General features: G+C 45.4%; 1 protein-coding gene across 1 annotated transcript in view; it reads right to left on the bottom strand.

Moving 5' to 3' along the window:
• The window catches only part of CHAT (choline O-acetyltransferase), a 63990-nt gene extending 55660 nt beyond the window's left edge, over positions 1-8330 (bottom strand). The window contains 2 exon segments of the mRNA XM_060241050.1: positions 4807-4998; positions 8212-8330. Coding sequence (XP_060097033.1) covers positions 4807-4998; positions 8212-8271 — 252 coding nt within the window. The 5' untranslated portion in view covers positions 8272-8330.
• Positions 8331-24564: the final 16234 nt, after the last annotated feature.

Below are 24564 nucleotides of genomic sequence, written 5' to 3'. Positions count from 1 at the left end.
TAGATAGATAGATAGATGGATGGATAGATAGATAGATAGATGATAGATAGATAGATGGATGGATAGATAGATAGATAGATAGATAGATAGATAGATAGATAGATAGATGATAGATAGATGATAGATAGATAGATGATAGATAGATAGATAGATAGATGATAGATAGATAGATAGATAGATAGATAGATGATAGATAGATAGATAGATAGATAGATAGATAGATAGATAGATAGATAGATGATAGATAGATGATAGATAGATAGATGATAGATAGATAGATAGATAGATGATAGATAGATAGATAGATAGATAGATAGATAGATAGATGGATGGATAGATAGATAGATGATAGATAGATAGATAGATAGATAGATAGATAGATGATAGATAGATGATAGATAGATAGATAGATAGATAGATAGATAGATAGATAGATAGATAGATAGATAGATAGATAGATAGATAGATAGATACAAGGTTCCAGGATGCCACAGTGCCTAGAAATTTCATTATGGTGCCTTGCTATTATGGCAATGATTTTATTTATCAGCAATTCTCTTTTTAAAACTTTGTTCTCAGTGGAAGTATAAAGAGTTGGATCCAACCAGTTTTTCGACAGTTGAGAATGGGCAGGCATGTGTGGCACTGCACATATGAACACCCCTGACTACATGATTAACTCATGCGCAAATCTCAGTTTGATCATACTGTTAAAGGCTGAATTGGGAGGTGCCCATCAGGATGTATCCCTTATCATTATGAGGTGGGATCTTCCTGCTGGTTGAGAGGAGCCAATCAGAATGTGTCCCTGAGGAAGGACATGACTTCATCCATGTCACAGTTACTCATTATGAAGCAGGCTCATCCCTTCTTGTTGAGAGGATCCAATCAGAATATGACCCTGAAGACACGTCTCTCCTAAGGGACACATCCTGATGGATGTGGTAATGTATTCTGATGGATGAGGCAATGTATTCTGATCGGCTGCTCTCAACCAGGAAGGATGACCCTGCCTCATAATGAGAAACTGTGACATGGATGAAGTCATCTCTCTTCAGGGACACATCCTGATGGGCTTCTCTCAAGCAGGAGGGATGACCCCACCTCACAATGAGAAACTGACGTGGATGAAGTCATGTCTCTCCTCAGGGACACATCCTGATGTTCTTCTCTCAAGCAGGAGGGATGACCCCACCTCATAATGAGAAACTGACGTGGATGAAGTCTTGTCTCTTCTCAGGGACACATCCTGATGGGCTCTTATCAACCATGAGGGAAGACACTGCTGTATTATGAGAATGTGTGACATGGATGAAGTTGGATCCAACCAGTTTTTCCACAGGTGAGAATGGGTGAGAGTGTGTGGCACTGCTCATATGAAAACTCCTGACTCCATGATAAACTCGTGCAAATCCTGGTTTAATCATACTGTTAAAGGTTGAATTGTAGATAATTTTAGAAGCAGTTGGCAATTCTGAGACTTGTGGCAGACTCCTGAAGAGTTATGATTTCTTTGTCTTTACATGGTTGTTTTTATGGCATCCTAAGATGGATGTTTTGTGATCCAACTTATTGCACCCACATAAAACCCCCCATCAAATTTACATTGTGTGGTCTATCTTTGGTCTCACCAAGAAAGGAGGGCTATAAATACAGATGAGCACAACTAGATTTCTCCTGCTGAATATGCATCTGTTTGCTTGAAAACCACAGGTGAAATTCAGCTCTCTTCCCAGCACCTTCTCTTCCCTGTATCTGATTCTTCACAGTCATGTGGCTTCCAAAACCTGCTGACATCAGCCCTGAACTTACTGCCTCTTGACCTACCTTTTCTCAAGCCTATGCCTCTTCTTCCCATCATTCCGTCTAGTTCTCATTGCTGCTTACTGCACCCACATTCGTTCCTCGCCTCACCTCTGGGTTCTCTTCCCACTCATTGCTCATCCTCCCAGTCTTCTCACCAACAGTACCTCTGTCCTTCCTTTCTACCGGATACAACACCTGGTGTCCCTGGGTCCTACAGGAAAGTATTCCCTTGCAGACCTTTCATTTATCTTGCTGAAGCAACAGAATGTGGCTTTCGTCCATATTTAGAATGTTTATATAGATTCTGTGACATCATAGCTGCTCTATGAATTCTGAAAGTGGAGAGACAGAATGTAAGCTTGAAACTGATAGACAGGGTAGGGACCATGGGTCAGTGGAAGAGCATCTGCTCAGTGTGCAGAGGGTCCCAAGTTCAATCCCCAGTATCTCATAAGAACATAAGAGAAGCCATGTTGGATCAGGCCAATGGCCCATCCAGTCCAACACTGTGTCACACAGCGGCCAAAAAACCAGGTGCCATCAGGAGGTCCATCAGTGAGGCCAGGACACTAGAAGCCCTCCCACTATGTTCCCCACAAGCACCAAGAAAACCCCAGACAGTTCCAACAATACGCTGTGGCTAATAGCCACTGATGGACCTCTGCTTCATATGTTTATCCAATCCCCTCTCTAACTTGTCTATGCTGGCAGCCGTCACCATCTCCTGTGGCAGTGGATTCCACGTGTTAATCACCCTTTGGGTGAAGAAGTATTTCCTAACCCGACTGCTCAGCAATTTCATTGAATGTATACGGGTTCTCGTATTGTGAGAAAGGGAGAAAAGTACTTCTTTCTCTACCTTTTCTATCCCATGCATAATCTTGTAAACCTCTATCATGTCACCCCTCAGTTGACGTTTCTCCAAGCTAAAGAGCCCCAAGCATTTTAACCTTTCTTCATAGGAAAAGTGTTCCACCCCTTTGATCATTCTAGTTTCCCTTTTCTGGACTTTTTCCAGTGCTATAATATCTTCTTTGAGGTGTGGTGACCAGAATTGTACACACTATTCCAAATGAGGTCGCACTAGCAATTTATACAGGGGCATTATGATACTGGCTGATTTTTTTTTCAATTCCTTTCCTAATAATTCCCAGCATAGTGCTGGCCTTTTTTTATTTTTGCAGTCGCACACTGTCTCGACATTTTCAGTGAGTTGTCTACCACGATTCCAAGATCTCTTCTTGGTCAGTCTCCACCAGTCCAAACCCCATCAGCTTCTGTCTCCAGCTCAAAGGACCAGGTTGTTGATGGTGTGAAAGACCTCTGCCTGAGACCCTGGACAGCTGCTGCTTGTCTGAGGAGACAATACTGACTGTGATGTATCCAATGTCTGATTCAGTATAACACAACATCATGTGTCCAAGCGTAACTATTTTTTTTTCTTGGAGTGTTTTATATATACACAATGAAATTCTTGAGAACAAGGTGCTTGCCCGGTTCAAAGAAAGGAAAGGAAAGGTCACCAGTCGTTTCCGACTCTGGGGTGACATTGCTTTCACAACGTTTTCATGGCAGACTTTTTATGGGGTGGTTTGCCATTGCCTTCCCCAGTCATCTACATTTTCCCCCCAGCAAGCTGGAGACTCATTTTACCGATCTCGGAAGGATGGAAGGCTGAATCAACCTCGAGCCAGCTACCTGAAAACCCAGCTTCCAGCAGGGATCAAACTCAGGTCATGAGCAGAGTTTAGGGCTGCAGTACTGCAGCTTTAACACTCTGTGCCACGGGGCTCAAAGAAAGGGGGAAGGGGAAAAAACTCAGCCCACATCTAAACAGTGTAATGGAGGGTGAAGCTGCCTATAACACAAATCATATAATATCTAACATTTAATATAAAACATACACAAAAATGAATTTTAAAACATGTTGTCTGAATGTTAGACTGCATAAAATTTGCAAATCATATACGATATCACATATACATTTATTTATTTAGGCAACTTATAGTCTGTCCTTTCCCAAAAATGGGTTCAGGGTGAACGACAACATTCTAAAAACAGTATAAAGCAAGAGTTAAAAACCAAATCAAGCAATATGATTTAACAAATCATAAGAAGGTATCTGCTCACAACCTGAGTTCAATCCCAGCGGAAGCTGGTTCGGGTAGCTGACTCCAGGTTGATTCAGCCTTCCATCCTTCCGAGGTCGGTAAAATGAGTCCCCAGCTTGCTGGGGAGAAAGTGTAGATGACTGGGGAAGGCAATGGCAAACCACCCCGTAAAAAGTCTGCCGTGAAAATGTGAAAGCAACATTACCCCAGAGTCGAAAACGACTGGTGCTTGCACAGGGGACTACCTTTACCTTTAAGAAAGGATGAAAGGTGGCTCAGTTTGGCGCGTATAATATATACTAGAACAGTAAATAAATTTAATGTTACAGCAGATCGCCACATAGGACTAGCCGATGGAATAGGAGACCTGCTGCCTCAACCAAAGGCCTGGCAGAATAGCTCTGTTTTGCAGGCCCTACAGAAAGATAACAATTTGGTGAGGGCCCGGCTCTCTAAAGGGAGCTGATTCCACCAGGCTGGGGTCAAGGCCGAAAAGGCCCTTGCCCTGGTTGAGGCAAGTCAGACATCCTTCGAGCCACGGACGGTCAACAGATGCTGTGTGCTGGATCATAATGAGGCGGTCCCGAAGACATTTGATGGATTTCCAATCAGTACAATGACCATATCCATTCCAGCCCCTAACGGCCTTCCTCAGTGGTCAGTATATTAAAAATGTACAAAGACACACATCCAGGAATAAAATGATAGAAAGCCAAGTTTTTGCTTCTTAAATGATGTGTGGTTATTTAAAATTCTATGAAGTAAATCATTACTGGGTAGTCTTGAAAATTTCACCCACACATCAGAATATTCACCTTTAAGGTCCTCTGGTACGGAGTATCTAGTATCACTGGATGTGAGGTTACACCATCCAAAGTTGCGTACTTACCCAGTTCTCCATTTTCTCCCGTCTTTCTAGAAGCTTCTGCTGCAGCGTCTCCCCTGGGCCTCCGGCACCTCCAAACCTCTCCACGATCCCTTTCGTCTTCGCGTATTGCTCTTCAGATACCAGATGTTTCATGCACTGAAGATACATCTGCAGTGTCTGTTGTAGTGGCGGGACGGGTAGTTTGGGCAGTACCTAATTTGAAAAGACCAGGGGTGATGATCGGAGATGAGGTAATGATTGTCAGCTTGCGACAGCTGTAAATTTAAAATTAGGTTTAATGTCCAGATGGGAAAGGCGGGAGGTCTGGCCCCCCCTGGGGAAGGACTGCTGTGTTTGTAGCTGTTCCACAGCAAGGGAATATATCTGCAAGGTTTTATCGTCTCTCTCCGTGGTGCTGAAAGCAGCCTGTGGCTTTTGCGTCTGCCAAATGCTCCTTCCGGTGTAAGCATCAAAGGCCCAGAAGTCCTGTCCCATGTGCGGTCCTCCCCGGTGTGTACCCCCTTGTGGCAAACCCACTGAGGCAAAAAAAGAACACTTTCCAAATGCAGAAACTATAACAGCGGCGCTTGGAATAACAAACAAATGCAAAATTCACAGGGCCGCCCTGAGCGGAGTTATCCTTGTTGGAAGTCTGTTTTTCGACCTCTGCTTAGGACGGGGGTAGCCAAACTCCAGCTCAGGAGCTACATGTGGTTCTTTCGCACATATTGTGCGGCTCTCGAAGCCCCCACCACCTCATCGGCTGACTTGGAGAAGGCATTTCTCTTCTTAAATCAATTCTCCAAGCCAAGCCAGCCAGCGGCTTGGAGAATGCATTTAAAGTTAAAGTTGCTTTCTTTCCACTCCCCCTCCCTCCCCCATCAATTTTCCTTCCTTTCTTCCTTCCTTGTAGCTCCCAAACATCTGATATGTCTCGCAGCTCTCAAACATCTGATGTTTATTCTGTCTATGTTTGAATTCAGAAATTCAAGAATGTAGAAGAGGGGAAAGTGATTAGCGTAGATTATAGCAGATGAGACGCTCGTATGGTTACAGAATGCTTAATTGATACTCGTGTCTGTTTTAATCAAGCTAGTTTCAAAGGGTTGGTCTGTGGTAGAACAGCAAGTTTCAAGTCCAAAAGCACTGTATAAACCAACAAGTTTGGCCACCCCTGGCTTAAAAAGGTAAAGGTAGTCCCCTGTGCAAGCACCAGTCATTTCTGACTCTGGGGTGACATTGCTTTTATAATGTTTTCATGGCAGATTTTTTACAGGGTAGTTTGCCATTGCCTTCCCCAGTCATCTACACATCTACAAAATACCCCGGCTTTGGATGACATTATCAGTAGTGTCTCCTCTCACAGACCAACATGGTATTTAAGGTTTTGTTTCCCAGCATAAAGTGCTGAAAAGTATGGAGACCAGTGGCATAATCCAGAGAGAATTTTACAATGGTTTTGTTGAGGGTCACAGCAAGCTTCTTCTTGAGTGACTTGGTATATTGATCCACCAAAGCTTTATCTGATTCGCTGATGAGGCTCAGTTTTGAATGGGGAGATGGAGAATGAAGTTAGAATCATAGAGTTGGAAGGGACCTCCAGGGTCATCTAGTCCAACCCCCTGCACAATGCAGGAAACTCACAAATACCTCCCCCTAAATTCACAGGATCCTCATTGCTGTCAGATGGTAATCTAGCCTCTGTTTAAAAACCTCCAAGGAAGGAGAGCCCAACACCTCTCGAGGAAGCCTTTTCCACTGAGGAATCCCTCTGTCAGGAAGTTCTTAATGTTTAGCTGAAAACTCTGGGGCAACAGAAAACAACTCCACACCATCCTTTATATGACAGCCCTTCAAGTACTTGAAGATGGTGATCATATCACCTCTCAGTCGTTTCCTCTCCAGGCTAAAATAGAATCATAGAATTGGAAGGTACCTCCAGGGTCATCTAGTCCAACCCCCTGCACAATGCAGGAAACTCACAAATACCTCCCCCTAAATTCACAGGATCCTCATTGCTGTCAGATGGCCATCCAGCCTCTGTTTCAAAACTTCCAAGGAAGGAGAGCCCACCACCTCCCGAGGAAGCCTGTTCCACTGAGGAAGTGCTCTAACGGTCAGGAAGTTCTTCCCAATGTTGAGCTGGAAACTCTTTTGCTTTCATTTCAACCCATTGGTTCTGGTCCTACCTTCTTGGGCCAAGAAAACAATTCCACCCCAGGTTGAGGCTGATTTCATGCCAAAAATTTATTACAATCATGGTGGAAGAAACAATACTACAGAAGGCCTTTACTTCCAACTGGTGGTAATTTTCCTTTAATAAAGTGTATCTTCTCTGACATTTCCTGAAGTATCCAAGAAGGATCTTCTAATATAAATATATTCAACATATAATGAAACCCTGTCCTGGATCGGCCAAGCTAGCCCAGTCTTCTCAGATCTCAGAAGCTAAGCAGGATTAGCCCTGGCTAGTATTTGGATGGGAGACCACACACCCCTGATGTGGTCTATCCTCCTGGAGCTTACAGTAGGCCCTGGAATAAGAGCCCCCTAAGCTCTTGGAGGATTGGCTACATCAGGGGTGGGTGGCCTAATATGCAAAGGAGTTCCTGCTGCAAAAAAAGCCCTGGAGGTGACTATCAATTAAACATTCTGTAATCATAACAGAGGTTGATCTGCTACTTTCTATGCCAATCACTTTCTCCTCTTCTACATTCTTGAATTTCTGAATGCAAACTCAGATATTTTCCCATGTTTGGAAATGTCATGGAGGAAGAGTGCTTGGGAGGTGGTTGGGGGGGCTTCTAGCCCCACTGGTAGACCTCCTGATGGCACTTGGTTTTTTTGACCACTGGGTGACACAGAGTGTTGGACTGGATGGGCCACTGGCCTGATCCAACATGGCTTCTCTTATGTTCTTAAGAGTGCAATCTTAAGTGATTACTCACTTCTAAGAGAGCCAATTTGGTGCAGTGATTAAGTGAGAGCCAGTTTGGTGTAGTGATTAAGTGTGCTGACTCTTATCTGGGAGAACCGGGTTTGATTCCCCACTCCTCCCCTTTCAGCTGCTGGAATGGCCTTGGGTCAGTCATAGCTCTCGTAGAAGTTGTCCTTGAAAGGGCAGCTGCTGTAAAAGTTCTTTCAGCCCCACCTACCTCACAAGGTGTCTGTTGTGTGTGGGGGAAGGTAAAGGAGCTTGTGACTGCTCTGAGACTCTGAGATTCAGAGTATAGGGTGAGATATAAATCCAATATCTTCTTATCTTCTTAAGCCTGTTGACTTCAATGCACTTAGAAAGGTATAATTCTGCTACTTATGACAGCACTAAACTCCCTGATTTGGAAGCTCTTACTTTCCTCAGAACTCCTTTAATAATGACGCCTCATCCCACATCTTCCTCTGGCATCGTCTTTGAGAAACACTTACCATCTCATCTTGGCTGTGGCTCTCCTTCTTCTTCTCTGTGGCTTTCTCTAGGATAGGCATCTTCGTACCTCCTCCTGTTCTTTTGATGGACACCAACAACTGAAAGCGCTCGCAGGCGATATCAGGGTGATGCACCTCAGGTCTAGAAATAAAAAACATTGGGAAGCCAGTGACAAACCATCTGTGGAATGATGGCTTTTAGAAAGCTGACCTGTTCCGTTCAGGAAATACAATAATATCCGTGCAAAAAGAAAAGTGTGGGGATCTCATCAGATCTCAGAAGCTACCCAGGGTTGGCCCTGGTTACTACTTGGATGGGAGACCACCAAAGAAGTTCAGGGTTGCTATGCAGAGGCAGGTGTTGCGCACACCATCAGTGCCAAAAGTCGAGTCCCTCCAGCCCAATTTAAGAGACTCAACAGCCAGAGATCCAAGTGATCCAGAGATTCCTTTATTACCATCAGTGACAGGAGGAAAAAGCCACACTCATTCTGTACCAATATTCTTCCTGTGTTTTTCCTCAAACCCATCTTTACAAAGCCCCAACATTTTCCCTCAAACCCAACATTACAAAGCCCCAACCCATCTTTACAAAGCCCAGCCGATCTAGTTGACTGGCTACAAATTCTCGCTTTTAGCCTTTTGTGGTATCTCATTGGCTTAAAGAAACCCGTCTCTACCTAGGTGAGGTCATTCCTTGGGGATTTCTTTGTTCTGTACTCCCAGACTCCTGCCTTCCTGGCATTTAGTATCTCTGTGGTTAGGTGTTCCTCTAAGAATGTGCAGATGGCCAAGGGATGTTGTGCAGGGTCTTTGTTTTAGATTTTTGGTTTGGTTCCAGAAAATGTGGAAGTAAGTGAAATCTCTACCGTGGGGATGTTCTGACCTTCAAGCTAGGCTTTTCCTGGTGGTAGGAAAATTGTTTACTTTTTCTTATGGAACATAACATATTTTTGCTAGAGAAAAGGACTTTGTGACATGCAGAGTGCTTTCTTCCTTTGTTCTCAAAGGCTTATGCTAAGGCCTATGGGCCTAAGGCCCACGGATGCTAATTCGTACGTGTTAAGGCAGGCGCTATGACTAGAGTTAGTGCAGATCTGTCTGGCAATCTGTGCACGTTCTATGGCAATTCTGAATCTACATTCTACACAGGCAATGGGCAACCTCCTCTGTTCGTCTCTTGCCTTTCAAACTCTGTGAGGTCACCATGAGTTGGCTGTGACTTGATGGAACTTTCCACCATCAATCTCATATGGGGCAGTGGTGCATGGAACTCCTCCCTTTTGTTCTCTTTCTTTTTGCAAATGCTGTTTGGAAGATGTGCCCCCTTAAGAGCACCAGTTTGGTGTAGTGGTGAAGTGTGTGGACTCTTATCTGGGAGAACCGGGTTTGATTCCCCGCTCCTCCACTTGCACCTGCTAGCATGGCCTTGGGTCAGCCATAGCTTTGGCAGAGGTTGTCCTTGAAAGGGCAGCTGCTGTGAGAGCCCTCTCCAGCCCCACCCACCTCACAGGGTGTCTGTTGTGGGGGAAGAAGGTAAAGGAGATTGTGAGCCGCTCTAAGACTCTTTGGAGTGGAGGGCGGGATATAAATCCAATATCATCTTCTTCTTCTTAAGTAGAAGAGAGGTGCAGTTTGCAAGAAAGTTAGAAATTGGGTCCACCAAAAGACAGTCCACTGCTTTGGTGGGAAAGAGATGTTTTGCGACTTGTTTTTCCTTGCTTGTTCCAAGGGCTCCCACGGTCAAGTGACTACCATTGGGGAGTTTTTGAAAATTACATAGACAGGGGTGGAATTCTAGCAGGAGCTTCCTTGCATATTAGGCCACACACCCCAATGTAGCCAATCCTCCAAGAGCTTATAGTAGACCCTGGAACAAATGCCCTGTAAGCTCTTGGAGGATTGGCTACATCAGGCGTTTGTGGCCTAATATGCAAAGGAGCTCCTGCTAGAATTCCACTCCTGCATAAAGACATAACTTTAAAAAAATGTAGCTGAACAATGCATAGACTGTGTTGCTTGTGATCGGTGATTTGTACAGGTGCTAGCCAGTAGGTGCCTGTGATACTTGCATGATTGCATTCTGCCACAAACTCCTGGCTGTAACAGAAATACTATCTGGAAAGTGGGGATGGTGAGTGGGATCAGTTTTTCCCAATAATAAAAGAATATACAATTATTGGACTTGTGACATATTCAGAAGGCAAAGAAACAAAACCCTCACTAAACTCATTTTTGATCAGCGAATCTGCTTCAGTTGTGGAAATGAGCATTTTCAAGGGGAAAGGCTAATGCATCGACTAATAGCTCCCCTGTGCTTTCCATACAGTCATTGCCAAAGAGCTGTTGTCCTTTTATGTCGACGTGTACTCACAAAACCCTCAAAAGGAGTTTGAATTCTATATTCCAGTTTCTTGAAAGTTCTGCGGTATGACCAGGGCTTTTTTTTTTTTTTTGTAGCAGGAATTCCTTTGCCTATTTAGGCCGCACACGCCTGATGTAGCCAATCCCCCAAGAGCTTAGAGTAGCCCCTGTGAGAAGAGCCCTGTAAGCTCTTGGAGGATTGGCTACATCAGGAGGGTGTGGCCTAATGTGCAAAGGAGTTCCTGCTACAAATAAAGCCCTGGGTACAGCAATAGAACTCTTTTCATGAAACTTTCCCCCAAAGCACCCTAAGTACACCTTTCCTGACCCTCAACTTGAAAACTAAGTCAGTGAATGTTACTTATTATGAAAGCTCATTCCTTGCCACAAATTTTGTCAGTCTTTAAGGTGCCACTTGATCTTTTTCTATTGCTACAAACAGACCAACGTGTCTTTCCAACCTGATCTGGCTTTATTTATCATTAGTGACGTATCCATGAAGTCAATAAACACCTGTAAGACCTTGAATGCTTTCCATTTCTGGGCTTGTCTATCTAATGTATGCTGTAGGACAGGGGTATCGAACATGTGGCCCAGGGGGCCGAATTAAGCCCCCCCGAGGGCTCCTATCAGGCCCTCAAGCAACTGACTGTCATCTGCTTCTTTCTCCCTCTCTCTTGCTTCCTTCTGCATCACAGCTCGCTTTGCCAGACTTGATAAATATTTATTTATTTATTTATTTGTAATTTATATCCTGCCCTTCCCACCAGGTGGCTCAGGGCGGCTTACAACATATAAAAACTAACATATAAAAACTAGCATGGAATATAAAATTAAACATAAAAGGTTAATATTTCATAATTTACGTAGTTAAAATCTAAACATTTGTTACAGTTATATACATAAACTATATAGCGATCTTACAGTTACACTCAGTTCAAGTTCAGTGCCGGTTAGTTGTGAGCCAGCCGGAAGAGGACTGTCTTACAGGCCCTGCGGAAATAGCACAGGAGCTATAAAGCAAAGCCTCTGTTTTCTCCATTGGCTGAGGCACCTCCCTTGGGGAGGAAGGGGGGGAGGGAGAGCATGCTTTACCAGGCACAGTAGAGCTACTGAGCCAAGCCTCTCTTCCTTCTATTGGCTGAGGCTCCTCCCCGCTCCTGGTCCCCTGGGGAAGGAAGGAAAGAGCCAGAGTTTCCTTTGCCCAGTTCCCTGAGCCCCATGGGAGAAATACAAAAAAAGTACCTTTAAGACCGAGTGCTAATATTTTAAGGATGTTTTTGTTTGTCTATGTCCTTTATAAAGATTATATCTCTGCTACCTAATCGTAAATAGGTACACACACGGCCCGGCCTGACCCGACATGGCTCAGCCTGGCAAGGTCTCATTTATGTCACATCTGGCCCTCATAACAAATGAGTTTGACATGACTGCTGTAGGATCCCTGGCTAAGATCTGAGTTATTTCTAAGTTTTTTACAACACCCGGCACCTTGTGAGAACCAACAATCATTTCCAAGAATTCATAAACTCACTTGAAAGCAGGGGTGGAATTCTAGCAGGAACTCCTTTGCATATTAGACCACACCCCCTGATGTTGCCAATCCTCCAAGAGCTTACAAGGCTCTTTTTTTGTAAGCTCCTGGAGGATTGGCTACATCAGGGGTGTGTGGCCTGATATGCAAAGGAGCTCCTGCTAGAATTTCACCCCTGCTTGAAAGTATTTCTAACCTCCACCCCAGAAATCTGGCAGAGGGAAGGTAATGCATTTCACTTGGCGACCTGTAATCCCCTCCAAAAGTTCCCTCCCACATGCTCCATGAAAAGAACCATAAGGATCTAGACAGGAGATTCTGAACAGAATGCAGTTATTACATAAGCTTTTCTTAAAAAAAAGGTTTTGAGGATAAATGTTTATTAGATCATGTGGGTTTTTTTCATCCTTTGGATGAATTCTTTATGACAGGGTGTAGGCGTCCAGCTGTGTTTGGTTTTGAAACGTAGGATTGTGTCTGAAGGAGATGAACCAGATTTTATTCTGGTGGGTTGCCATGTTGGTCTGGGATAGCAGAACGAAGCAGAGTGCATGCACACAAAAGCTTATACCCAGAATAAAATGAAGAAGAAGAAGAAATTGGATTTATATACCACCTTTCACTCTGAATCTCAGAGCAGCTCACAATCTCCTTTATCTTCCTCCCCCACAACAAACACCCTGCCAGGTGGGTGGGGCTGAGAGAGCTCTGACAGAAGCTGCCCTTTCAAGGACAACTCTGCAAGAGCTGCAGCTGACTCAAAACCATTCCAGCAGCTGCAAGTGGAGGAATGGGGAATCAACCCCGGTTCTCCCAGATAAGAGTCCACGTTGGCCTGAAAGATGCCACTGGGCTCAGATTTTTTTTTTCTCAAATTTCATTCTGTTATCTTAGTGTTCAAGGGAGAATATCTATTCCAAAGGAAGGCAAGCAGGTGAACATTGTCCTGGGTGTAAGCCCCACCGAATACACCTGAGTAGGATTCTTAGGCCTGTTTCAAATCACTCTAGAGTCAAACCCACTTGGACCTGAAAGATGGGGAAATCTCTCATTGCCCTTTCGAACCACGGCAGAAGAAAACTCTAATGCATTTTGGTTATGCATTTCTCATTTCCAGCCTGAGCCTCACAGGGCGGTTTCGTATTATTGTGGAAGGAAGACTTAATCGTGCCAAAGAAAACAATTAAATCAGGGGTGTCAAACATGTGGTGTGGGGGGCAGAATCAGGCCCTTGGAGGGCTCCTATCAACCCCCTGAGCGACTGGCTGTCATCTGCTTCCTTCTCCCTCTCTCTTGCTTCCTTCTGCATCTCAGCTTGCTTTGCCAGGCTTGCTCAATCGCACAGGAGCTACAGAGAAAAGCCTCTATTTTCCCTATTTGCTGAGGCTCCTCCCTTGGGGAGGAAGGGGGGAGGGAGAGCTTGCTTTGCCAGGCTCTCTCAATTGCACAGCAGAGCTGCTGAGCCTAGCCTCTCTCCCTTCTATTGTCTGAGGCTCCACCCCCTCCTGGCCCCCTGGGAAAGGAAGGAAGGAGCTGGAGCTTCCTTTGCCCAGTTCGCTGGATCCCATGGGGAAAATACAAAGAACGCACCTTTAAGACCAACAAGTCCTAATGCTTTAATCATATTTTGCTTTAAAAAGAAATCTTTATTGTGCTTATCTGTGTCCTTTATAAAGTTTATATCTCTTAAATAGGTACACATACCGCCTGGTCTGACATGGCTCGACCCGACAAGGTCTCATTTATGTCAGATCCGGCCCTCATGAGTTTGACACCCTTGCTTTAAATCAGGCCCCCAGAGGGGTTCTATCAGGGCCCCAAGCAACTGGCTCTTGTCTCTTCCTTCTCCCTCTCTCTTGCTTCCTTCTGCATCTCAGCTTGCTTTGCAAGGCTTGCTCAATCTCACAGGAGCTACAGAGCAAAAACCTCAATTTTCTCCATTGGTTGAGGTTCCTCCCCCTCCTGGTCCCCGGGGGGGGGGCAGGAAAGAGCCAGAGCTTCCTTTGCCCAGTTCCCTGGATCCCATGGGAGAAATACAAAGAAAGCACTTTTAAGACCAACAAGTGCTAATGTTTTAAAGCATGTTTTATTTTAAGGGGGGGGGTTGTCTGTGTCCTTTAAAAAGTTTATATCTCTGCTGCCTAATTTTCAATAGCTACACACATGACCCGGCCCAACATGGCCCAGGCCGGCCCGACAAGGTCTCATTTATGTCAGATCCGGCCCTCGTAACAAATGAGTTCGACACCCCTGCTCCAAATGGTTTTACGATAAATGAAAAAACGTCAGGGTGAAACTATACTATCAAAACAAATATGTCATAGGGAAAACTCTTTTGGCCTCTACTGAGTAGACTCTGCTCCTAAATAATCTAAGATGAACAATATAAACGTGCACAAAAGGCACTTTAATCATCCAAAGCTTCTACCTTAAACTGCAATATGAAACACAAGAGTGCATGCAGGCGCTTAGACATGACCTCTATTCTCAAACCGTCTGCACCAAAATGAATTCAAAACAGTCTGCAGAAAAATCACAGGCAGTTTTAGAAGGTTAAGAGTCTGCTCCTAAACCAAAAATCATAAGAGAACAGTCTGTAATGAATTCTTATCATCCGGATTGTACACAGAAACTTAAAGGAACCAATCATCCCACTTCACAGTCTTGCTTGTTCAGTCCACTGTTTTTTTTCATTGAGGTGCAGGATAAAGAATAAGTTTGTCCACATTAAGCCAGTCCACATTAGCCGGTGTCAAATGTTTCATTGCCTTTCTTCAAGACCGCTGGCTTTTAAGTGGAACCCAAAAATCCCGTCTCTTCCTCACAAGGCTCTCGCTCATTCTTTGTAAAGACGGAGTGGGTTTACAGCTACTCGCTCAAATGATTTCAAGGCACAAGGGATGTTAGGAGAGGAATGAGCTGCTTGGAACAGGTTGGCTGCCACCCACACAAAACACTGTTCTTCCCTTTAACCCCATGATGGGGAAGCTGACATTTAGCTGGATGCTGTGGCTTTCACCCTTCTTCAAAGCAAGGATGACAGTTTGCTGAAAAGGAAGAGGGCCGAGGAACCCTTTCTAGCACAGACGGGGGGTATCGATCTGTGCATCAAATTGTTGTTCCGCTCAAATTAATTGCCCCTGTCCGTGAGAGAAATTCCTTCACCTCTCCACATTTGTAGAGAAGGATTTTACTAACCTGATGTTGGAAACAATTTGGTCCTAGCGTTGTTTTTCAATAACGGGAGGGATTGGACCATGGCTCCAATTTAACATTTGGAAGAAATGTTAGGAAAGAAACCGGACTGGCTGCGATCGCGCAGCTAAATAGTGCGCTTTCAATGCACTCCCAAAGCACTTTCAATCCACTTCCAATGTACTTTCCAACTGGATTTTGCCAGTTCACACTTTGGATTGAAAGTCCATTATTTAGTGTGTGTGATCGCAGCCTTGGATTGGTTCTTCAGTGGAAAAGGCTTCCTCAGGAGGTGGTGGACCCTCCTTTGAGTTTGAAAAGGAATTTACATGGCCCATCTGCCCCGGGTAGCCTGTAAGAACAAGGCTTGCAGACTGTCAAGTCATTTTCCAAAATGTTGGCTGCCTTGTGGTTGAGTTTATGTCTCAGTTTTAAAATGGAGGAAAATCTCATCTCCGATTTCAAGATGATAAAAGAGGAACTTTCTCAATTGGCTCTCAGAACAATAGGCAAATCTCACCGAGCAGTAGATACATCTAATATGGCAGCTCTGTTTGCCGAGGCACATTTCTCAGGCCTTCCTTGCACCCAGTTTTGGAAGCACGGCCGTAGACGGAACAATGCCTATTCTGCAGCAAACTAATTTAGAACAATTTAACCAAGTTTAGATACTACCCCAGTGTCATTCACCAAGGAACGTTCACTCATGCTACCTTTGACACAGGCAAGCTAACCCTTGGATTAGCAGCTCTTACATTTTCTTTTAGCAGCCAGGGTCGTCCCCGCACAACCAGCTCGATGCTAAATAATGGAGAATGGTCGATTTCACTTCTCTGTGTTTATGAGGGACTGTAGTGGAAGAATACTGGTAATGCTGGGTTAGTTAAGATCTCAGAATGGCCCTGTAGTTGAGAGCTGCTGTTACAGAGGCAGGGATCTCTCTCCTGCTAGTGAGATGCCGGGAGAGACGATCAGGAATCTGGATTTCTTCCAGTATCTATTAGGGTGTCAAACTCATTTGTTATTAGGGCCAGATCTGACATAAATGAGACCTTGTCGGGCCAGGCCATGCGTGTCATGAGATATAATGCCAGATGGCAAACACAAACACACTTAAATATTTTTTAAAAACTTAAAATAAAAGATGCTTAAAAGACTAGCACTCTTGCAATATTTTGTTTATTTGACAGTCTCTGATAACTGACACTTCTTGTTCTGAATTATTGCATCAAAAACTCGAGACTGTCTGTGCTGTAGCAGTCTTGAGTATGCTGTTCAGGTGATGATCAGGTGTGTATCCGTAAGATGCAAACTTACTTTTTATTGGCTTCCGGGCCTGATAGGACCCCTTTGGGGGTCTAATCTGGCTCTCAGACCGCATGTTTGACACCCCTGTATTAAAGGATACCTACTGTGGATGTTGTGGATTGCCCAGGAGAGCCAGTTTGGTGTAGTGGTTAAGTGTGCGGTCTCTTATCTGGGAGAACTGGGTTTGATTCCCCACTCCTCCACTTGCACCTGCTGGAATGGCCTTGGGTCAGCCATAGCTCTCGTGGGAGTTGTCCTTGAAAGGACACCTGCTGTGAGAGCCCTCTCAGCCCCACCTACCTCACAGGGTGTCTGTTGTGGGGGAGGAAGGTAAACAAGATTGTGAGCCACTCTGAGACTCTTCGGAGTGGAGGGCGGGATATAAATCCAATATTTTCATCTACCTCACAGGGTGTCTGTTGTGGGCGAGGAAGGTAAAGGAGATTGTGAGCCACTCTGAGACTCTTCGGAGTGGAGGGTGGGATATAAATCCAATATCTTCATCTACCTCACAGGGTGTCTGTTGTGGGGGGGGGAAGGTAAAGGAGATTGTGAGCTGCTCTGAGACTCTTCAGAGTGGAGGGCGGGATATAAATCCAATATCTTCATCTACCTCACAGGGTGTCTGTTGTGGGGGAGGAAGGTAAACGAGATTGTGAGCCACTCTGAGACTCTTCGGAGTGGAGGGCGGGATATAAATCCAATATCTTCATCTACCTCACAGGGTGTCTGTTGTGGGGGGGGGGAAGGTAAAGGAGATTGTGAGCCGCTCTGAGACTCTTCAGAGTGGAAGGCGGGATATAAATCCAATATCTTCATCTACCTCACAGGGTGTCTGTTGTGGGGGAGGAAGGGAAAGGAGATTGTGAGCCGCTCTGGGACTCTTTGGAGTGGAGGGCGGGATATAAATCCAATATCTTCATCTACCTCACAGGGTGCCTGTTGGGGGGGGGGAAGGCAAAGGAGATTGTGAGCCGCTCTGAGACTCCTCTGAGTGGAGGGTGGGATATAAATCCAATATCTTCTTCTTCTTCTTTAGGATAGCCTGATCTTGTCAGATCTTGGAAGCTAAACAAGGTTGGCCCTAGTTCATATTTGGACAAGAAATACTGACTTCCAAGTACTAAGAAGTACCAAGGAAGCCCAGGGTAGCTACAGAGTGGCAGGAAATGGCAAACCACCTCTGAAAGTCTCTTGCCTTGAAAACTCCATGGACTTACGGTAAATCAGCTGCAACCTGAAGGCAGTTTCCTCTACTACCATTACTGGTCTGCAGTTGGTCTACAGTTTCCATGGGGTTATGCTGCAGTGCTCAAAGAACTCAGAGTTCGGGCTTCTCATCAAATTGAAAGCCTGAAAAGGGGGCCATCCAAAGTAGTTTTGAACAAGAAGAAGACCGTAGATTAATACCCCGCCCTTCTCTCTGAATCAGAGTCTCAGAGAGGCTTACAATCTCCTTTACCTTCCTCCCTCCCAACAGACACCCTGTGAGGTAGATGAAGATACTGGATTTATATCCTGCCCTGCACTCCAAAGAGTCTCAGAGCAGCTCACAATCTCCTTTACCTCCCTCTCCCACAACAGACGCCCTGTGAGGTGGGTGGGGCTAAGAGAGTTCTTACAGCAGTTGCCCTTTCAAGGACAACTCCTACGAGAGCTATGGCTGACCCAAGGCCATTCCAGCAGGTGCAAGTGGAGGAGTGGGGAATCAAACCCGGTTCTCCCAGATACGAGTCTGTGCACTTAACCACTACATCAAACTGGCTCCTGAAACAAACATCACCTGAAACAGGAAAGGAAAGGAAAGGTCCCCTGTGCAAGCACCAGTTGTTTCCAACTCTGGGGTGACGTTGCTTTCACGTTTTCACGGCAGACTTTTTATAGGGTGGTTTGCCATTGCCTTCCCCTGTCTTTTACACTTTCTCCCCAGCAAGCTGGGGACTCATTTTACCAACCTCGGGAGGATGGAAGGCTGAGTCAACCTTGGACCGGCTACCTGAATCCAGCTTCCGCCGGAATTGAACTCAGGTTGTGAGCAGAGAATTCAGACCACAGTACTGCAGTACTGCTGCTTTACTACTCTGCGCCACAGGGCCGCTATCTTCTGAGGACATCTCAGTTATTCTGTGGCTCTGCTGCTGAATCTCGAGCAACTTGGCGTGTCTATTTGGTCGGCATAACTCGCCCCAGAGGAGAGGGGGCTGGAATGCAAAGAGCGTGGCATGGTTGTTCCCTTGATATCACAAATACACATTCATCCCCTTTTCTTTTGGCAGCATTCAGCCTGGAGTCCATGCCATCTGTCCTTCTGTTATGCTAAAGGTGGAATCGAGGTATGCACGCTTAATGGATCAGCAGAGGCATTTGAGGGATGGAAAAAAACAGGAAAGGCGTTTGTTTTTGAAGTGGGCTCTGCAAATGAGAAAAAAAAAAAAGGAAAATGACATCTAAGTGGGGTACGGAGTAGAAACAGAGAACCATGCAGCTGAAAGGTTCATCTAGCCCAGGGGTAGCCAAATTGTGGCTTGGGAGCCACATGTGGCTCTTTCATACATATTGTGTGGCTCTCGAAGCCCCCACTGCCCCATAGGCTGGCTGGGAGAAGGCGTTTGTCCCTTAAATCACCTCTTCAACCCAAGCCAGCCAGCAACTTGGAGAATGCATTTAAAGTTAAAGTTGCTTTCTTTCCACTTTTCCCTCCCTCCCCCATCTATTTGCCTTTGCCTTCCTTCCTTCGAGCCAGTTTGGTGTAGTGGTTAAGTGTGCAGACTCTTATCTGGGGGAACCAGGTTTGATTCCCCACTCCTCCACTTGCACCTGCTGGAATGGCCTTGGCTCAGCCATAGCTCTGGCAGAGGTTGTCCTTGAAAGGGCAGCTGCTATGAGAGCCCTCTCAGCCCCACCCACCTCAAAGGGTGTCTGTTGTGGGGGGAGAAGATATAGGAGATTGTAAGCCGCTCTGAGCCAGTTTGGTGTAGTGGTTAAGTGAGCGGACTCTTATTTGGGAGGACCGGGTTTGATTCCCCACTCCTCCACTTGCACCTGCTGGAATGGCCTTGGGTCAGCCATAGCTCTGGCAGAGGTTGTCCTTGAAAAGGGCAGCTGCTGTGACAGCCCTCTCCAGCCCCACCCACCTCACAGGGTGTCTGTTGTGGGGGAGGAAGGTAAAGGAGATTGTGAGCTGCTCTGAGACTCTTCGGAGTGGAAGGTGGGATATAAATCCAATATCTTCTTCTGAGTCTCTGATTCAAAGAGAAGGGCAGAATATAAATCTGCAGTCTTCTTCTCCTTCCTTCCTTCCTTCCTTCCTTCCTTCCTTCCTTCCTTCCTTCCTTCCTTCCTTCCTTCCTTCCTTCCTTCCTTCCTCCCTCCCTCCCTCCCTCTCCCCTCCCTCCCTCCCTCCCTTCCTTCCTTCCTTCCTTCCTTCCTTCCTTCCTTCCTCCCTCCCTCCCTCCCTCCCTCCCTCCCTTCCTTCCTTCCTTCCTTCCTTCCTTCCTTCCTTCCTTCCTTCCTTCCTTCCTTCCTTCCTTCCTTCCTCCCTCCCTCCCTTGTGGTTCTCAAACATCTGACATTTATTCTATGTGGCTCTTCCATTTAGCAAGTTTGGCCACCCCTGATCTAGTCAGAGAATTCACAGCTACCCCCAATCCCCCAGTGACCCCCTGCTCTGTGCCCCAAGGAAGGCAAAAGAAAAGATCTCCAGGATCCCTGAGCCAATCTGACCTGGAGGAAGTGGCAATCAGTTTTACTTTAAAGCGCCAATCCGCATTACTCTGAACGTATAAGAGAGGGCCACAAGAACTGAGCATTGGCTCTTCTTTTCCTACCCTTCCTAAATTCTAGCTAAGTTCACAGTGAGTCCTAGAATCAGCATTGCTGTCAAATGGCCATCTAGCCTCTGCTCAAAAATGTCCAAAGAAGGAGAGCTCACTGCCTCCCAAGGAAGCCTGTTCCACTGAGGAATCATGTCAACTGTCAAGAAGTTCTTTCTAATGTTTAAATGAAAAATCTTTTGCTTTAGGTTGGTTGGTGGAGGGGAGAGGATCTCCATTTGTGGAGGGAAGGAGATTTTGGAAGGTGATAACTGCTCATATTTAAGATGAGCCATAATAGTATATTAATTTTTTTTTTGCCTTATCGTACGCGTGAAACAGATGATTGACAAGTTGTTTCTGGGAAAGACTTTTAAAAATATGCAACCAGAAGCAAATGGTGCTGTTTGAGGGGGAGGATGTACAGTTCCAAAAGGAAACTGTGAGGGTTTCTAGTGTCCTGGTCCCACTGATGGACCTCCTGATGGTTTTTTGGCCACTGTGTGACACAGTGTTGGACTGGATGGGCCATTGGCCTGATCCAACATGGCTTCTCTTATGTTCTTGGCGCACTTCAGAAATCCACATAATTTTTTGGTTTGGTTTGGTTTTTTTGCTGTCAGCTGATTTATGGTGACCTTGTAGGGTTTTCAAGGCAAGAGTTGTCCAGAGGTGGGTTGCCATTGCTTGCCTCTGCATAGCAACCTTGCAACTTTCCTTGGTGGTCTCCCATCCAAGTACTAGCCAGCACTGACCCTGCTTAGCTTCTGAGATCTGAGGAGATAGGGCTATCTCCTGGGCCATCCAAGTCAGGGCGTCTTCTCCATTAGTACTGTCAAAATACCATTTCTAAGGATTTCCTCTCACTTTGTGTGGACTTCTAAAAATGTTCCAGAACGTGAGATACAGGGGTGGAATTCTAGCAGGAGCTCCTTTGCATATCAGGTCACACACCCTTGATGTAGCCAATCCTCCAAGAGCTTACAAAAAGACTCTTGTAAGCTCTTGGAGGATTGGCTACATCGGGGGGGGGGGGTGTCGTGTAATAGGCAAAGGAGCTCTTGCTAGAATTCCAAGCTCTTGGAGGATTGGCTACATCAAGGAGGTGTGGCCTAATAGGCAAAGGAGCCCCTGCTAGAATTCCAAGCTCTTGGAGGATTGGCTGCCTCAGGGGTGTGTGGCCTAATGTGCAAAGGAGCTCCTGCTAGAATTCCTCACCTGGTGAGATACAAACTTTTTTTTTTTTTAAAGCAAGTATGCACAAAAGGAAACATACTCAGGTATGTTGTAGTGGTGCACACTATATGGGCAAATCACAGTCATGTATCGCTGTGCAATTCCAAATTTTCATTCTCAGAAGTCTTGTTTAAGAAGTATGAGACCCATGGGCGATGCCTCCTAGAGGTGGTATATAAAGGTGCAAGTCATATGGGTTGACATGATCGTGTGGTCGCTCCCCTATTGGTGCCACTAGCATTGGTATGGGAAGTAGCCGTTTGATTCAGATATTTCCTGTGGTAGGCATCCACTTCTATGCATCACTGATACAATATGGGCATCCCATGGTGGAATAGTTTCCCCTCTCCTTGGTGACTGCCTATACTGGTGTGGCCAACGGTAGCTCTCCAGATGTTTTTGCCTACAACTCCCATCAGCCCCAGCCATTGGCCATGCTGGCTGGGGCTGATGGGAGTTGGTAGGCAAAAAACATCTGGAGAGCTACTGTTGGCCACTCCTGCCCTATACAAATGAGATGTACGTTGGACCAATGGTGAAGGATTTTCAGTGAATAAAGGCCAGTGTTGCTGGCCATTCTCAGGTGAAATGTATCCCTTTCAGTCACCTGGCAGATGTTGGTTGTATATGTGAAAAAAGTTATTTGTTTATTGACACAGGTGGGTCTCTGTGTTAGTCTGAAGCTATAGAACAAAATTTGAGAACCAAAAGTTTCAGACTCTTTGGCCATTCCTCATTGGAAAGGTGTTAGAACATAAGAACATAAGAGAAGCCATGTTGGATCAGGCCAACGGCCCATCAAGTCCAACACTCTGTGTCACACAGTGGCAAAAAATTTTATATACACACATACACTGTGGCTAATAGCCACTGATGGACCTGTGCTCCATATTTTTATCTAAACCCTTCTTGAAGGTGGCTATACTTGTGGCCGCCACCACCTCCTGTGGCAGTGAATTCCACATGTTAATCACCCTTTGGGTGAAGAAGTGTTCTAGCTCCTAATTCATATTGGTTGTCCTCTTGTACACTTTTCCCAGCTTAGCTGTGCTTTTCAAAAATGACACAATGACCAAAACCGTACATGATATTCCAAATGAGGCCACACCATAGATCTGGATGAGAGCATTACAGTATTGACTACAATACTCCCTCTAAGCTGTGGAGTCTTGTGAGCAAAAATTCTACTTTGTGAGCTACTGGCATTACAATTGTGAGCTGCTGAATAAATTAGCTTGTTCTGGGGCCATTTTTCCTGAGTTGAGACAAAAATGTGTGAGCTGGAAGCTAAAAATCTGTGAGCTAGCTCACAGCAGCTTAGCTTAGAGGGAACACTGACTGACTACCTTATTTCCAATCCCTTTCCTAATAACTCCCAGCATGGAGTGTGCCTTTTTCACTGATGCCACTGAGTCAACATTTTCATTGAGCTGTCTACTACAACTCCAAGGCCTCTTTCCCTCTCAGTCTCCACCAAGTCAAACAGCAGGCACAAAATAACCTGTCAGCTGAATGATCCTGAACTTTGTAATTGTTAGAGCCCCTTCCTTTTTATTTTTTTTTTCCCCTTGAGGGACCATGTTGAAGTATTTGTTGGCAAATATGAGAGATTTGGCCCAGTCTCCTTGCATGATGTTGGGGAATGCTGCAACCCTGTACCCTGTGGGGCTGGAGTTCATGGGGCCAATGTGGGACCATTCCAGATCAACTTCTGAAGAATATGCTGTGCCCAAATCATGCCGAACCCGTAACCTATTGTGGGTTAACTGGTATAGTTAGTCCAGCTCCCACAAATCAGCAAAGTGCTTTAAACAAAGTTACCAACACAGCATGTTTTCACCAGGTTCCTCAGCTTACAAAGCTACCTAGAGCCACCTTGCAAGTTTAAAAAAGAAATTCTTCTCTCTATTTGAGAATTGCACTTTTGGGTAGAGAAGAAGGGTTAAAGGATAGAATACTAACCATGGTACTGGTGAACATTGCAACTCTGTACCCTGCGGGGCTGGAGTTCATGGGGCCAATGTGGAACCATTCCAGATCAACTTTGAAAGAAGATGCTGTGCCCAAAGCATGCTGGGCCCATAACCTATTGGGGGTTAACTGGGACAGTTAGTCCAGTTCCCACTAGTTAGCAGAGTGCTTTAAACAAACACAGCAGCATCACTTCACCAGGTTCCTCAGCTTACAAAGCTATCAAGAGCCACGTTACAAATTTAAAAGAGAAATGCTTCTCTCTATCTGAGGAGAAATAGGATAGAATACTAACCATTACACTGGGGAACATTGCAACCTTGTACCCTGTGGGGCTGGAGTTCATGGCACCAATGTGGGGCCATTCCAGAACAACTTCTGAAGAATATGCTGTGCCCATAACCTAATGGGGGTTAACTGATATCGTTACTCCAGTAGCGATTAGTTAGTAGAGTGCTTTAAACAAAGCTACAAACACAGCAGCGTCTCTTCATCAGGTTCCTCAACTTACAAAGCTACGTTGCAAGTTTAAAAGAGAAATGCTTCTCTTTATTTGACAAGTACACTTTTGGGTAGAAAAGAGGAGAGATAGGATAGAATGGTAACTTACTAGCTAAGGATGGAAGCAGATGGCAATCTGCTTCATGGTTCCAAGAGAGCAGATCATCCCTCTTGGTGTGTGCAGGGAGAAGGGGGAGCTTCATCTGAGAGAGTGGACAGAAGGAAGGAAATTGTCCCTGAGAGTACTTCGATTTAGAAGAAGATGATGAAGATATTGGATTTATATCCCGCCCTCCACTCTGAATCTCAGAGGGGCTCACAATCTCCTTTATCTTCCTCCCCCACATCAGACACCCCGTGAGGTGGGTGGGGCTGAGAGGGCTCTCACAGCAGCTGCCCTTTCAAGGACAACCTCTGCCAGAGCTATGGCTG

Source organism: Heteronotia binoei, chromosome 6, assembly GCF_032191835.1.
Source record: "Heteronotia binoei isolate CCM8104 ecotype False Entrance Well chromosome 6, APGP_CSIRO_Hbin_v1, whole genome shotgun sequence".
Classification (NCBI taxonomy): Eukaryota; Metazoa; Chordata; class Lepidosauria; order Squamata; family Gekkonidae; genus Heteronotia; species Heteronotia binoei.
The sequence above is the reverse complement of the archived record's forward strand: the minus strand, read 5'-3'. Positions and strand labels throughout refer to the sequence as shown.